A 15,037-nucleotide genomic window follows, 5' to 3' on the forward strand; every position below is an offset into this window, starting at 1 on the left:
TGGAGTATTTTGAGCAATTTTGGGCCCCATATCTGATGTGGAATGTGCTGTTGTTGGAGAGGGTCCAGAGGAGGTTTACAAGAATGATCCAGGGAATGATTGGATTAATGTATAATGAGTCATGGGTTATGGAGAGATGGCAGAAGAGTGGGGTTGAGACGGATAGATCAACCTTGATTGAATGGCAGGGTAGACTTGATGGGTCAAATGACCAAATTCTGCTCCTATGAATTATGAACAGCACCATGGGAGCACAGTGACCAGGTGTTTAAAGAGGCTTACCTGCACTTTCTGACAGGCAGATATTAATGACCTCTCAATACTGTAGATAAGAATTAAAAAATGAATTATCTGAGATATGTTTTGGTCCTTAATTGAATAAAATGCAACAGGTAGAAGGATATTTGTTTTTTATTCAAATTTAGAGATGCTTTATAAGATGCAACCATATCAAAGACATTTAAAATAAGAAATTAACCATGGTTTTGTAACATATAAAATTCCTTATATTATAAAGTAATAGAGAATAAATAATGGACTTAGATGCATGTACACACGGCACCTTATAAAATGACTAATCTGGTCATTATTCACGATATAATTAGTTAAAACCTTTTGATAAAATATACCCTCTGACACATATGGCAACCTAATCACAAACATTTGCCCATTACACAATTATTGGTCAAAATATGTAGTAGGTGAGAGTTCCCACCTTAACGGCTGACCACTATTTAAATACCCTGAATTTGTCAAGCTCTGAGATCTTTGCTGGCCTCTCTCCACAGTGTTTCTATAGAAGGGCAGTAAAGGGCGGAAAGAGACAACACAAAGAGATTTCCATATAATGAACATTGAAGGGGGTAGGAGAATGAATGAAGTGAGACCAAAACTTTTTACTGCTGCCTGCTTCACAAGAAATGAACAATGCCTGAAGGGAAGATGGAAGTTGGAACCAATTACCCACAAGATGGACTTTAGCTATATTCAGTGTGCTAAATGGTGACTTGTTAATAGAAAGCCATATAATAAAGGTGAAATTGGGACATCCTTGCTTTAGAAAACTTTTGGAAGTTTGCTCCCCTTTCAAAGCTTAAAATCGAGGCTGCAGGATTCACAGAGGAAAAAGCAGAAATCTGCGGAGGCACCAAGGAGAATGCTGGTGGCGAGAGTTGGTGAGGAAGTGAAGGTGAGAGGCCAGTTACAGAGCTTGACATGTAGATCTCATGACCCTGATGAGGGTTGGGTCTCAAAGGGATACTGTGGGTTGCTCTTCCCTCGAGTAGCTGCAAGCCACGTCACAACGGACACAGCAGTGATTCCTAAATGAAGCATTGGTTTTGGCAACAAACATTAATCAGAAATTACACCAAACCCACTGACATTTTTTAAATCTTTGGAATCTAGCACAAGTCTGTTTGGCTTCAGATATTAAGAAATATCTGCAGATACAATGAGGTTGTTTGATAAATTTTATATGGCTTCAAGCAGTTTACATTTGTTTTCTGTTGTTCTGAGGGAGTGTGGAGCATTTCAAGGGAGTGAAAGGCACCCTCCTGTTCCTACACAAGTACAATATCTTGGCAGCTTGCTTTCGCTTAAACATTGCCCACGTCCCATCAGTCTAGCTGCATTACAAAGGTTAATGTTCAGACTGAAGTAGCCATTCCTTTGGCAAACCCAGCATATAGCAAGATGCAATGTTAACATATAAAAGCTTGAGAACCAGAGTGGTCGCCCGTCAGTCCACCACCGCGAGGTCCCAGAGTCAGATACAAGATTGTCCCGGCCACCTGACCTGGATTTTTTAATAATACAAATATTATTTAAAATAGGCCTTTTAAATAAAAACATAATTAAAATGTAAATGATGAAAGGAAGTACGAGCGGTCTTTATGGGCAGGTCACCAATGCCATGATTGCACAGCTCCTGGGCTGCTGCGGAGAATAGGGAACTTCCCACTGGGTGGTGAACCCTCTGGCAGAGAGCCAGTCTGGGCCAGGTGTGGCACCATGGCGGGGCTCTCTGAATGGCCTGCCCACTGAAACCTATACGTTTAGTAATGTGGAGTCCCGAAAATCAAAGTTTTAAAATACGCAAGGCTGCCTTTTAAAATCAAACACGTTTCCCTTCTCTGTTGCTTGTTGCAGACTTCCCACACATGAGGGGGCAGGGAGAGGAAGAAAACCACCCTGGGCCCGTGACAGACAGTGAGACACAGCTTCACACCTGGGGGGTAGACCAAGCCCACACTCATACACCTGGGGATATATTGGACATGTCTCTCACTCACACACGAGGATATATATTGGGCACTCTCGCACTCATACACATGAGGGGATATTATTGACACAGTCAGTCACAGAGCTCAGGGTGTATATACTGGGCATAGTCACATGCACACACACACACCTCAGTGTACATTTTGGACACAGTCTGTACTTACACACTGGGAATACATTCTAGGCACAGTCACACTTACACACCTGGGGCTGTATATAGTGGGCATGGTCATACTTACACGCCTGGGGCTGTATATAGTGGGCATGGTCATACTTACACACCTGGGTGTACATACTAGGTACAGTCACACTCACATACACTGGGACTGTCTGACATACAAAGCCACAGTCCACACCTGCACATGTGTTCTGAGTAAACCATGTGCATAGACCACTGTGCATGCTATTACATGTTTATCAGGCATAAAGCCTTCTCGTACAACTGGTCACATATGTTGGACAAGCAGGCATTCATTCCTCCCGCAAGGACTCTTGCGGATCTGGGCACGTATATCAGACTCAGAGGAGACACATACAAGGGGATGTAGACCCGAGTTCAGAGCCATTTCACACACAGGGTATTCTGCCAGCACAGAGACAAAGCCGCACACTCAGACATGACAGTCACTTGTGGCCTGAGACACATGCATCTTGTGCATTCACACACTTCATGTATGCATGCACTCACGCACATTTCTACACTGGGCACATACCTCAGTCGAAGGCTTCCTTCCCCCTCCCAGCAGTAGCTTCACCAAAATGACCAAAGGCAAAGCTTGCTCCAACTGGTTTAAACACTTATGATTATAATATGTTAACCTGTGTACGATTGTCACAATGTTTGAGATAACATGGATAAAGCTTCAACAGTGGTTTGTAGCTGAATCTTGTTTCATAAATATGTCAAAATACTTGGCATGCAAAATAAGGTTTATAAAGACATGAGGCCTCCACTAAAGCAGGAACTGGGTGTAACCTTCAGCTCCCGTCACTATGACGTCCATCCAGATCCGCATGGTCTCAGGAGAAGGTGCTACCATGTAGAAGATTCTGTCCCGGGTTTTCACACTGAAGGTAAACAATGGTTTGGGGCTCTAGGAAGAGAGACGGCACATGTTCAAAGCACTGCAATTGTTTAGCAGGGAGTCTACTCTACACTGAGCCGCTATCCTCAAGGAATCTCACTGTCCTCTTTCTAGGCTAGGCAGCCTAATCTACACTGCCCAGCAGAAGACCACTGACTCTGGACCCTGTTCTCAGCTTTCACCCTGGGAGCTCATGATCCAGCATCGAATTAAGGTGAGATTTCACAACAGAAGCTGGGAAAGTAAGGCAAACTGCATGGTAACTGTACAGGCAGAACTGAAGCAGAGAACTAAAGTCCATTGCCCATCATCTGACCAAATGTAGCACTATATAGGGAAGGAACAATAGGAACAGAAGGATAAGGATAGCCAAGGTAAGGCAACCTTGGATGACCAAAGAGATTAGAAATTTGGCCAGAAAGAAAAAGGAAGCTTCTATGGGGTTAGAAACATTAAATCAGATGGTTAAATATGTTTACCAGAATATAAAGCAAGCAGGAAAAAAAACTTGTGGATAATTAGAAGAGCCAAAAGGAGCCATGAAATATTATTGGAGTGTCAGATTAAAGAAAACCCCAAGACTTTTTATACGTACATTAAAAACAAGAGGGTTACCAGGAAGAAGGTAAGACTGCTGAAGGATAAAGAAGGAAGATAGGACTGCTGAAGGATAAGGAAAGGAAAGATTTTCCTTGGAGTCAGAGGATGTAGGTGAGGTACTAAACAAGTGCTTTGCATTCAAATTCACTAACGAGAAGGAGATGTGATCAGTGTGAAGAATACTAGTGAGCAAGGCATCTTGAGATTAATGAAGAGGTGGTATTGGGGTTCTTGAAGAGGATTATGGCAAAGGTAGTTGGACTTTAATCGAAGAATTGTGGTGTGTTGCACTTTGGGCTGTCAAATGTAGACAGTTAATGGCAAGACCCTTAACAGCATTAATGTACAGAGGGGTCCAAGACCATAGCTCCCTGAAACGTGCATCACAAGTAGAAAGAGTAGTGAGGAAGGCTTATGGTTTACTTGCCTCATTGGTCCAGTCATTGAGTATAAAGAGTCAGGAAGTCATGATGCACCTTAATAGACTTTGGTTCGGCTGCACAGAGTATTGTGTGCAGTTCTTGTCACGCTATTGCAGGAAGGATGTGGATGCTTTGGTGAGGATACAGAAGAGGTTTAACAGAATGCTCCTGCATTGAGGGCATTAGCTAAAGGAAGAGGTTGGACAAACTTGGATTATTTTCTCTGGCGCATCGGAGGCATAGATAGGATAGATAGTCAAATCTTTTTCTCAGGGTAGAAATGTAAATTGCCAGAGGGCAGAGTTTTAAGGTGAGATGGACAAAGTTTAAAAGGAGTAACGTGGGGCAAGTTATTATACAAAGAGAGTGGTGGCTGTCTTTACTGAATCAACACCATTCTACCAGCAAATGAACCATCCTGCGAATAACTAAAGAGCAGGATTAAAAAACTACCATCTAGCCCTGCACCTTATGATATTGTAGGAAAGAACAGAAGTCCCTCTACCTTGTGTGCACTCTTCAAGTGGTCGTAGTACACTTCCTCAATGGCTTGGAAATAGATCACCCCTTTCAATTTGGTTTCGTGTTTATCTGTGGAAAAAATAAAAGTCAGTGCTTGGCAAATCAAGTCCTCACACAGCTCAGCCTGGGATTTAATTCCTGACCCCTCCTCGTTCGATGACCACCATGACTAGCATATTTCAGCAGATTGCCTGTTAGTCCCGGTGTGGTGGAGATTGAGGGTGGCAGGGGGCATGAGCACCTGAACTTGAAGCATACCTTTGGTAAGTGGGGGAATGTCTGCAGCGAGAGGGGAGTACGAACTGGGTTAGTGAGGTACAAGAACAAGCGATAAGTGGAAGCAGGAATTATCTGGTGCAATTTGACTGGGGAACGGCAGCCCGTGGCACGAGGGGGCAAAATAAAGTGGTAGAGCAAATGGATCATTTGACTTGATCATTAAAGTACTGAAGAACAAAATAAGTCATCTCCCTTCACCTTTACACAACGCTCTGTATGAAACACACTTTAAAAGGAACATCAGGAATTGGAGCTGGTGTAAAGATCAGTCAGAATTGAACCAGGGATAAGGAGTGACTGGAGGTTGTTCTTGGACCAGAGAAGGTGGTGGCGGTTCGAGAGAGGTGTTCAATATGGAATGATTTGGATGATGTAAGTTGTAACTACAGCATGGCAACAGACCTGCGGTAATTGGTAGAAGAACTGCAATTCACGAGGCACCCGAGTTAATGTTCAGAATTCCTTGATGATGGAAACAGATATAACAGAAGCAACTGTGGATGTAAAGGCCGTGCAGGGTTTGTGGGAGAGAATGGGAAGGGAGCTTGGTTGGATATCTCCAACGCAGGACAAGTGCAGGAGGACATGAGAAGACCTCGTCCTGGCTGGCATGAGGTGCGGGTGCATCGAGGTGCCGTCACCCATCCGTGTTCACCCACCTGCGTAATACGATAGCGTCCGTTTATTTCGATCAAAGACGAACCAGCGCTTCTTCCAGGTTTTAATTTTGCCCCCCATCTTAATCAAAAATCCTCTGCAGGTCTTCTCAGTGAGGGATACATGGTAACACGTCTCGACTGTGTGACCTGCAGCTTCGATGTGAGTTCGCAGGTCAAAGTCCTCCTTCCTGACCGGGAGGTAACGAGTCAGCGGCCTGGCCTGTGGACATGAGCAAAGCAGCTGAAGACACCTGTACAATGCTGCTGCCCTGACTACGCTTCTGGCTGGTCCAGCTATCAGGAAACTATCCTACCAACAACTAGAGAGCGGCCCTCTGCTACTATCTACCTCATTGAAGATCCTCCTAATATCTTTAATCAGACTTTACTGGACTTTATCATGCACTTAACGTTATTCCCTTTTTCATGTATCTGGACACTGTTTTGGGCAATTGGGTATTGTCTTCCACTGACTGGTTAGCGAACAACAAAAAGCTTTTCACTGTACCTCGGTTATCTTGACAATAAACTACATTGAACTGAACTACTGCTGTTCCTCATTCCATTGAGTGAACAGCAAACACAATGGACTGCTGATGCTGGGAATCTCAAGCCTGAGAGTGGAGGGGAGATATTGGGCAAGTGCTGGCAAGTGAGAGGTGGACCAGGGTTGGAGGAGCAGAGGCATGTGAGTCAGTGGAGGGGATAGAAGGGAGGTACAGCATGGAAACAGGCACATCGAGTTGTTGGAGCAGGAGCCATCAAGTAGAGAGTGTTCCATCACGCTTAGAGATGGTGGGTGATCAAAAAGGCTTTTGGTACATCGGCTTTTGTCAGCCAGGGTATTGAGTTTGGGAGTTGGGATGTTATATTATAGTTGTACAAGATGTAGATGAGGCCGCGTTTGGGGTATTGTGTTCAGCTTTGGTCAACCTGCTACAGGAAGGATGACACAAAAAGCTGGAGTAACTCAGCGGGACAGGCAGCATCTCTGGAGAGAAGGACTGGGTGACGTTTTGGGTCGATACCCTTCTTCAGACAAGTGGGAGAAATGGAAACGAGAGATACAGACGATGATGTAGAGAGATAAAGAACAATGAATGAAAGATATGCAAAAAAGTTATGATGATAAAGGAAACTGCCCATTGTTAGCTGTATGTTGGGTGAAAATGAGAAGCTGGTGCAACTTGGGTGGGGGAGGGATGGAGAGAGAGGGAATGCCAGGGTTACTTGAAGTTAGAGAAATCAATATTCATACCACTGAGTTTGTTCGGCTGAAAAGAGTGCAGAGAAGATTTACGAGATGTTGCCAGGACTTGAGGCCCTGAGCTAAAGGGAGAGATTGGGCAGGCTTGGACTATATTCCTTGGAACGCAGGAGGATGAGGGGTAATATTACAGAAGTGTTTAAAATCATGAGGGGAATTGATAAGATAGATGCAGAGTAGGGGAATCAAGAACCAGGGGACATAGGTTTAAGGTTAGAGGGGAACCTGAGTAACAACCATTTCATGGTGGATGGATAGTGGTGGATATATGGAATGAGCTGCCAGAGGAGGTAGTTGAGGGAGGTACTATAGCGACATTGAAAATAAATTTAGACCGCAACATGGATAGGAAACGTTTGGAGGGATATGGGGTAAACAGGCTGGTGTATGAGTGTTGATGGGGTATCATGGCGGCATGGTCAAGTTGGGCTGAAGAACCTGTTTCCTTGCCATATTACTGGAACGTCCTTGGGATTATAGAAGGTGAGTCAAGCGTTGCAGGATCTTCCACCTCTGTATTTACGTGGCTGGTTCATCTGGAGAAATCTGGCCAGAACACTCCTGGGAGTGTTGGCTCCGGAGTCACGGTTCAGAGCATCAGCAGCACATGAGTTGAGGCCGAGGCAGGGTGAACAATGCCGCAGAGGAACTGACTGGTCTTAGTGATGGCACAGATGTATGGTCAGTGGCTGATCATGGGTTCACCAGGGCAGCACCAGCAGAGTGGGCAGTGGCTAGGGACCAGAGTTTATGCAGATGCACAGAGTCTCTTGCCTAGAGTAGGTGAATCATGGACCAGACAACATAGGTATAAGGTGAAGGGGAAAATATATAATAGGGATCTGAGGGGAAACTTTTTCACACAAAAGGTGGTGGATGTATGGAACAAGCTGCCAGAGGTAGTTTAGGCTGGGACTATCCCAATGTTTAAGAAACAGTTATACAGGTTTGGAGGGATATGGACCAAACACGGGCAGGTGGGACTAGTGTAGCTGGGACATGTTGTCTGATGTGGGCAAATTGGGCTGAAGAGCCTGTTTCCACACTGTATCACTCTGTGACCTTTATGACTCTATGTAGGGATAGTAAAGGCACTGGCTTTAATCTTACCCTTCACTGTTTAGAATCATCGAGTTGAACAGCACTAAAACACACCTTTTGGCCCACCACATCCATGCCAATCTTTTTGCCCATCTAAACTAATCCTGTTTGCCTACATTAGGACTGTATCGTAAGTCAAGAGGCTGAGGGGAAAACTAATAGAAGTATATAAAATTATGAGGCACAGATAGAGTGGATAGTCAAAATCTTGTTCCCATGGTGGAAATGTCATAGACTAGAGGGCATAGCCATAAGGTGAGATGGGGAAAAGTTTAAAGGAGAAATGTGGGGCGAGTCTTTTTACACAGAGGATGGTGGGTGGCTGGAATGCACTGCTGATATGATAGTGGTATTTACGAGGCTTTAGATAGGTACATGGATCTGCAGGGAATGGAGGGATATGGATCACGTGCAGGCAGAGGACATTAGTTGAACTTGCCATCATATTCGGCACAGACATTGTGGGCCAAAGAGCACTGTTCCTGTACTGTATTTTCCTATGTTTTACATAATCTCCCCCGTAGCTAAAGTCCTCCAGTCGAGGCAACATCCTGGTGATTCACCTCTGGGTCCAGGAGAAGCATATTTTTCCTTCACATCCTGAATACTGTGAGATAAAGCAGGCACAGGGCTTTGGTACTCCGATTGTGAACTCCCTGTAAAAGGTGAGGCGTACAGAGTTCAGCAGAATCTGTGCCATCAGCAAGTGGCCGAGTTCCAGGCTGCCACTGCCACTGCCAGCTTTAGGTGCTCCAGGGACTAGAGCACAAACAGCTCCTAAATGCGTCAAATACCTGCCATCGCTGCTTTTCTCGTATTTTAACTTCCTTGTCGATCAGCTGCTGCCGGTGCTGAGTCTCTTCCTGCAGCCTCTTCTCCAGCTGCTCCCTTCGGCCTCGCTCCTCTTCCAACGCCTGCTTCTTCACCTCCATCTCTCGCTCCTCCGGAAGGAGAAATAAACACCAGTCAAACATTCTCGCAGAAAAAATACATAATAATATTCACCACATGGAATGTGATACACTGCCACAGTGGTCCCTGTAAAATCCCCTCCAGCACTAACAATCATCGGGACTAATAACATTCACAGCCAGCATCAGAGTCAACAAGACCACTCCCAATAGCAGCCGGTGTTAGGTGGACGTTAGGTTTGCCATTGTTGGCCATGCTAAATGCACAACATGTGGGCTGTTCTGTGTACCTCTCCTCAGGAGACCATATGCTGTCTATGACTGCCATATAGGCCATATGCAGTCATATAGAGTCTCTGACTCTGTGGCAGATGATCATGGTTGTATGTCCTCTATTGTTGCACAACAACACAGGACATACACCCATAGTCACCTGCCACACAGCGTCATAGAGCTACAGCATGGAAACATGCCCTTGGACCTAACTTGTCCATGCTGACCAAGTTGGCATACTGGGCTAGTTCCATTTGCCTGCATTTGGCCCATAGCCCTCCTATCCACATATCTGTGCAAATGTCTTTTCAAAGTCATAGTTGTATCTGGTTCTAGATATTTTCTCTGGCAGTTAATTCCATTTACAGATTAACCCCGGAGTGAAAAAGGTGCCTTTGAGGTCCCCCTTGAATCTCTTCCCCTGCACCTTAAGCCTTTGCCTATCAGTTTTGGGTTTTCCTTTATGCTGGGAAAAGGTGTGTGAGTGCTCGCTTTATCTATGCCCCTCATAATTTTGTACACTTCCAACATTGCCAACATCTGCTAGTTTCCAGGCTTCAGTCTTTAGCTTCCAGTTTCACCATCTTAATGGCTGTCATCTACAGGGAGGAGCAACACCAGACGCCAAGTTGGAAAGGTTGCAATAAGTTCTGATAACCCACTCTCCAACCACTCCCAATGGTTCAGCACCTGGACCACCAGGTATTATTTGTCAAGCTTCCCATCTGCTTGCCGGCCCTGACACCATCAATTTCTTTCAGCATAAAATATGACCATGAAATCAACTTCATATTTGTGCAGGAAAGAGGAAGAGGCATTCATGTGTTCGCAGTATGAAATCACAGCAGCAACTTAGACAATAGACAATAGATGCAGGAGTAGGCCATACGGCCCTTCAAGCCAGCACCGCCATTCAATGTGATCATGGCTGATCATCCCCAATCAGTACCCCATCCCTGCCTTCTCCCCATATCCCCTGACTCCGCTATCTTTAAGCGCTCTACCTAGCTCTCTCTTGAAAGTATCCAGAGAACTGGCCTCCACCGCCCTCTGAGAGTGAGGCAGAGAATTCCACAGACTCACAACTCTGTGTGAAAAAGTGTTTCCTCATCTCCGTTCTAAATGGCTTATCCCTTATTCTTAAACTGGTTCTGGACTCCCCCTTAGTGTTGGAGACAAGAACTCACTCTGCTTTCGATCAGCCACGCCTTCTCAGCCTGCGCCTCCTTCAGCAAACGCTCCATCTCTTCCAGTTTGGCGATGTTGAACGTACTGGCGCTGCACAGGAGCACAAAAGATAAGTCGATACGTTGATGATTAACAATTAACCCATTCTGTCTGTGTTGGTCAAGAGGCAATCAACCTAGCCCCACCAACACTGGGTCCATTGCCCCACAGGTCACAGCTCTTCAAGTACAGCCTGGCTACTGTTTAAAAGATTAAACATAGAAACATAGAAACATAGAAATTAGGTGCAGGAGTAGGTCATTCGGCCCTTCGAGCCTGCACCGCCATTCAATATGATCATGGCTGATCATCCAACTCAGTATCCCGTACCTGCCTTCTCTCCATACCCTCTGATCCCCTTAGCCACAAGGGCCACATCTAACTCCCTCTTAAATATAGCCAATGAACTGGCCTCGACTACCCTCTGTGGCAGAGAGTTCCAGAGATTCACCACTCTCTGTGTGAAAAAAGTTCTTCTCATCTCGGTTTTAAAGGATTTCCCCCTTATCCTTAAGCTGTGACCCCTTGTCCTGGACTTCCCCAACATCGGGAGCAATCTTCCTGCATCTAGCCTGTCCAACCCCTTAAGAATTTTGTAAGTTTCTATAAGATCCCCTCTCAATCTCCTAAATTCTAGAGAGTATAAACCAAGTCTATCCAGTCTTTCTTCATAAGACAGTCCTGACATCCCAGGAATCAGTCTGGTGAACCTTCTCTGCACTCCCTCTGCGGCAATAATGTCCTTCCTCAGATTTGGAGACCAAAACTGTACGCAATACTCCAGGTGTGGTCTCACCAGGACCCTGTACAACTGCAGTAGAACCTCCCTGCTCCTATACTCAAATCCTTTTGCTATGAAAGCTAACATACCATTCGCTTTCTTCACTGCCTGCTGCACCTGCATGCCCACTTTCAATGACTGGTGTACCATGACACCCAGGTCTCGCTGCATCTCCCCTTTTCCTAGTCGGCCACCATTTAGATAATAGTCTGCTTTCCTGTTTTTGCCACCAAAATGGATAACCTCACATTTATCCACATTATACTGCATCTGCCAAACATTTGCCCACTCACCCAGCCTATCCAAGTCACCTTGCAGTCTCCTAGCATCCTCCTCACAGCTAACACTGCCCCCCAGCTTAGTGTCATCCGCAAACTTGGAGATATTGCCTTCAATTCCCTCATCCAGATCATTAATATATATTGTAAATAGCTGGGGTCCCAGCACTGAGCCTTGCGGTACCCCACTAGTCACTGCCTGCCATTGTGAAAAGGACCCGTTTACTCCTACTCTTTGCTTCCTGTTTGCCAGCCAGTTCTCTATCCACATCAATACTGAACCCCCAATGCTGTGTGCTTTAAGTTTGTATACTAATCTCTTATGTGGGACCTTGTCGAAAGCCTTCTGGAAGTCCAGATACACCACATCCACTGGTTCTCCCCTATCCACGCTACTAGTTACATCCTCGAAAAATTCTATAAGATTCGTCAGACATGATTTACCTTTTGTAAATCCATGCTGACTTTGTCCAATGATTTCACCACTTTCCAAATGTGCTGCTATCCCATCTTTAATAACTGACTCTAGCAGTTTCCCCACTACCGATGTTAGACTAACTGTTCTGTAATTCCCTGTTTTCTGTGGGGTTACGTTTGCTACCCGCCAATCCTCAGGAACTACTCCAGAATCTAAAGAGTTTTGAAAGATTATTACTAATGCATCCACTATTTCTGGAGCTACTTCCTTAAGTACTCTGGGATGCAGCCTATCTGGCCCTGGGGATTTATCGGCCTTTAATCCATTCAATTTACCCAACACCACTTCCCGGCTAACCTGGATTTCACTCAATTCCTCCAACTCCTTTGACCCGCGGTCCCCTGCTATTTCCGGCAGATTATTTATGTCTTCCTTAGTGAAGACGGAACCAAAGTAGTTATTCAATTGGTCCGCCATATCCTTGTTCCCCATGATCAACTCACCTGTTTCTGACTGCAAGGGACCTACATTTGTTTTAACTAATCTCTTTCTTTTCACATAGCTTCTGCCTTCCTCCTCCCTTTCAAAGCCCTCCACCAGAACTTTATGGGAGGTGACACCACGTTGATGGAGGGAAGTCCCACAATCTAAATTAGATTGGCAAAAACACCCAATGGCCCACGTGAGAGGCTGTGAGGAAGGAGCAGGAGAGAGCAGTTCTAATTTAGATTAGTTTATTATTGTCTACACCAGGGTGCCATGAAATTCCTTGTTTGGATGAAGCTCAGAGAGTGCGCAGTAAACTTGGTAATGACAGAGACAACATGTACAAAGACTGAATGTGAAATCTGAAGTAGTGGAAAAAAAGCACACAAGTGCAATGACAGAATAACCAAATGAGGTAGAGTTAAGAGTAATATTATGTGGCAGCTCCTCCGGAAAGGAAGTGTGAAAGAGAAGTCTAATAGTAGTGGGGGTTAATTGTTTAGTGAAAGGTATTATTTAGTGAAATTTACTAAATGAAGTACAAGCAGTCCCTGGGTTATGGAAGACTTGACTTGCAGTAATCTGACTTTATAAATGTTTTTATGTCAGAAAGAAGTTTGGCTGCTTTTCACGATATTGAACTATTTTCTTCCAAACCCGAAATTATCGATAATGTTCAACTGTGAAAAGAATGCAGCAGCCAGGTGTTAAAATCAGTGGATGCTGTCAGTCCCATAACTTCGTTTACTCATATCAACAAAAGAATTGGGAATGTGACCACTCTACACAAAAAATTGATATTTCTTCCCCAGGTCAAACAACATTTAAAAAATATTTCTAGCGAAATTCTTAGTTTGAACATCAGTTAAGATTAAAGTCAGAAGCTGTCGATAGTTTAAATGCAGCAATACAATTGATGGCATTTTTAAATAGAAATCAATTAATCATTAATAATCATTTACATTATACTCAACAAAATTTGCTGCCCTTCTGCTGCCAAGGTATTTTGTCTTTCCTTATCCATATGTCAAATTGTAATATCTACGTGGTTTTGGGAGAAATTGCAGTGAAATTACAAAGATATCGACTTGCGGACAGTTCTCAGGAACAGAATCCTTATGTAACCTGGGGACTGGCTGTATTCCAGAGATCAGTGGAAGGAAATACATTTACCGAGTTCTGCAGAAAGGCGGGCGTGTGGGTTGAAATTGGTGTAAAGAGTAAGCACAGGTACAATGGATTGTCCGACCTCTATGTTAAAGATCTATGCTACACTGAATCTCCCAGTGGAATTCAATGCACAAGAGCAACGGCTGAATTTAGACATGCTTAATCCATCCACTGGGGAGCGATACAAGTCACCACTTACTGACAATGCAAAGAACGCCGTGAACAGCTCCTGCCTCTTGGAGGGGTGGGAGGAATCAGAAGGATTATGGAGCTGAGCCGTGGGGAGGAGTTCTAGGCTTTAAATGATGAAATATCAAAGTCAAAACATGGATGGAACTGTGTGGCAGGTGATAGAGCTGCTGCCTCAAAACTCTAGTGACCCAGGTTCAATCCTGACCTCAGATTGTGTGCTGTCCATGTGGAGTTTACACGTTCTCCCTGAGACCGCGTGGGTCTCCTTCGGGTTCTCCAGTTTCCTCCCACATTGCAACGATATGTGGGTTGATAGGTTATACTTGGTTACTTTAATGCACCTGGTATGTAGGCGAGTGGTAAAATGTGGGGGAGGTTTATAGGTACGTGGGGATTAGTATAGGTTTAGTGTAAACGGGTGGTGATGATTAGGCTCGTTGAGGGACAGACCCTATTTTATCCTGTTTGATACTTTGACCAGTCTCTGCCTCTGATCAGCCTCTGCTCATTGTAATTATTCTTTTGATTTATTTATTGGATCTGGGTCTCAATAGCAATGGAATCTGATCAGGAGAGGTGATAAGGGAGGGATGGTGGGCAGATGGGAGCAGAAGGAGGATGGTATCGGGTGGATTGAGTGTATGGGTGAATGATACATGGAATTACGTGGCTTCTAGCCACAGATACAAATCTGTTTTGAAGGTTTATTCGTACTGGTTATGACACTTGGCTCAATATAAATGTGGTGGCTGAATAGACAATGTGGCAAGTTTCTGAGGCACTCAAAATAAGGGAGGAAATGTATCAAATTTGGCTCAAATTTTGTTTTAAAAAAAGTTATGTGATTCAGATTCAGATTCAACTTTAATTGTCATTGTCAGTGTACAGTAGAGACAACGAAATGCAGTTAGCATCTCCCTGGAAGAGCGACATAGAATATGAGCAATAAATACATCTATTTTCATGCGTCTCAGCATTTCCTCCCATCTCAGCATTTCTCAGTGCTTTACAACCAGTAGCGTACTTTTGAAGTGAAAATCTAAAAAAATGCATTTACTGGAAACACTCAGCAGGTCAGGCAGC

The 15,037-nt window shown here is 44.5% G+C and overlaps 1 protein-coding gene across 9 annotated transcripts in view; it reads right to left on the bottom strand.

Annotated features, from left to right (window-relative positions):
- Positions 1–393: 393 nt before the first annotated feature.
- Positions 394–15,037, bottom strand: part of LOC116980579 (pleckstrin homology-like domain family B member 2) — a 120,511-nt gene continuing 105,867 nt past the window's right edge. For all 9 annotated transcript variants that reach the window (XM_033032946.1, XM_033032945.1, XM_033032943.1 and 6 more), the window contains 5 exons: positions 10,590–10,680; positions 9,013–9,159; positions 5,851–6,070; positions 4,896–4,981; positions 394–3,377 (listed from right to left, as the gene is read on the bottom strand). In XM_033032946.1, coding sequence (XP_032888837.1) covers positions 3,237–3,377; positions 4,896–4,981; positions 5,851–6,070; positions 9,013–9,159; positions 10,590–10,680 — 685 coding nt within the window. In that variant the 3' untranslated portion in view covers positions 394–3,236. The remainder of the gene's footprint in view (positions 3,378–4,895; positions 4,982–5,850; positions 6,071–9,012; positions 9,160–10,589; positions 10,681–15,037) is intronic.

This window comes from Amblyraja radiata, chromosome 14, assembly GCF_010909765.2.
Source record: "Amblyraja radiata isolate CabotCenter1 chromosome 14, sAmbRad1.1.pri, whole genome shotgun sequence".
NCBI classification, from domain to species: Eukaryota; Metazoa; Chordata; class Chondrichthyes; order Rajiformes; family Rajidae; genus Amblyraja; species Amblyraja radiata.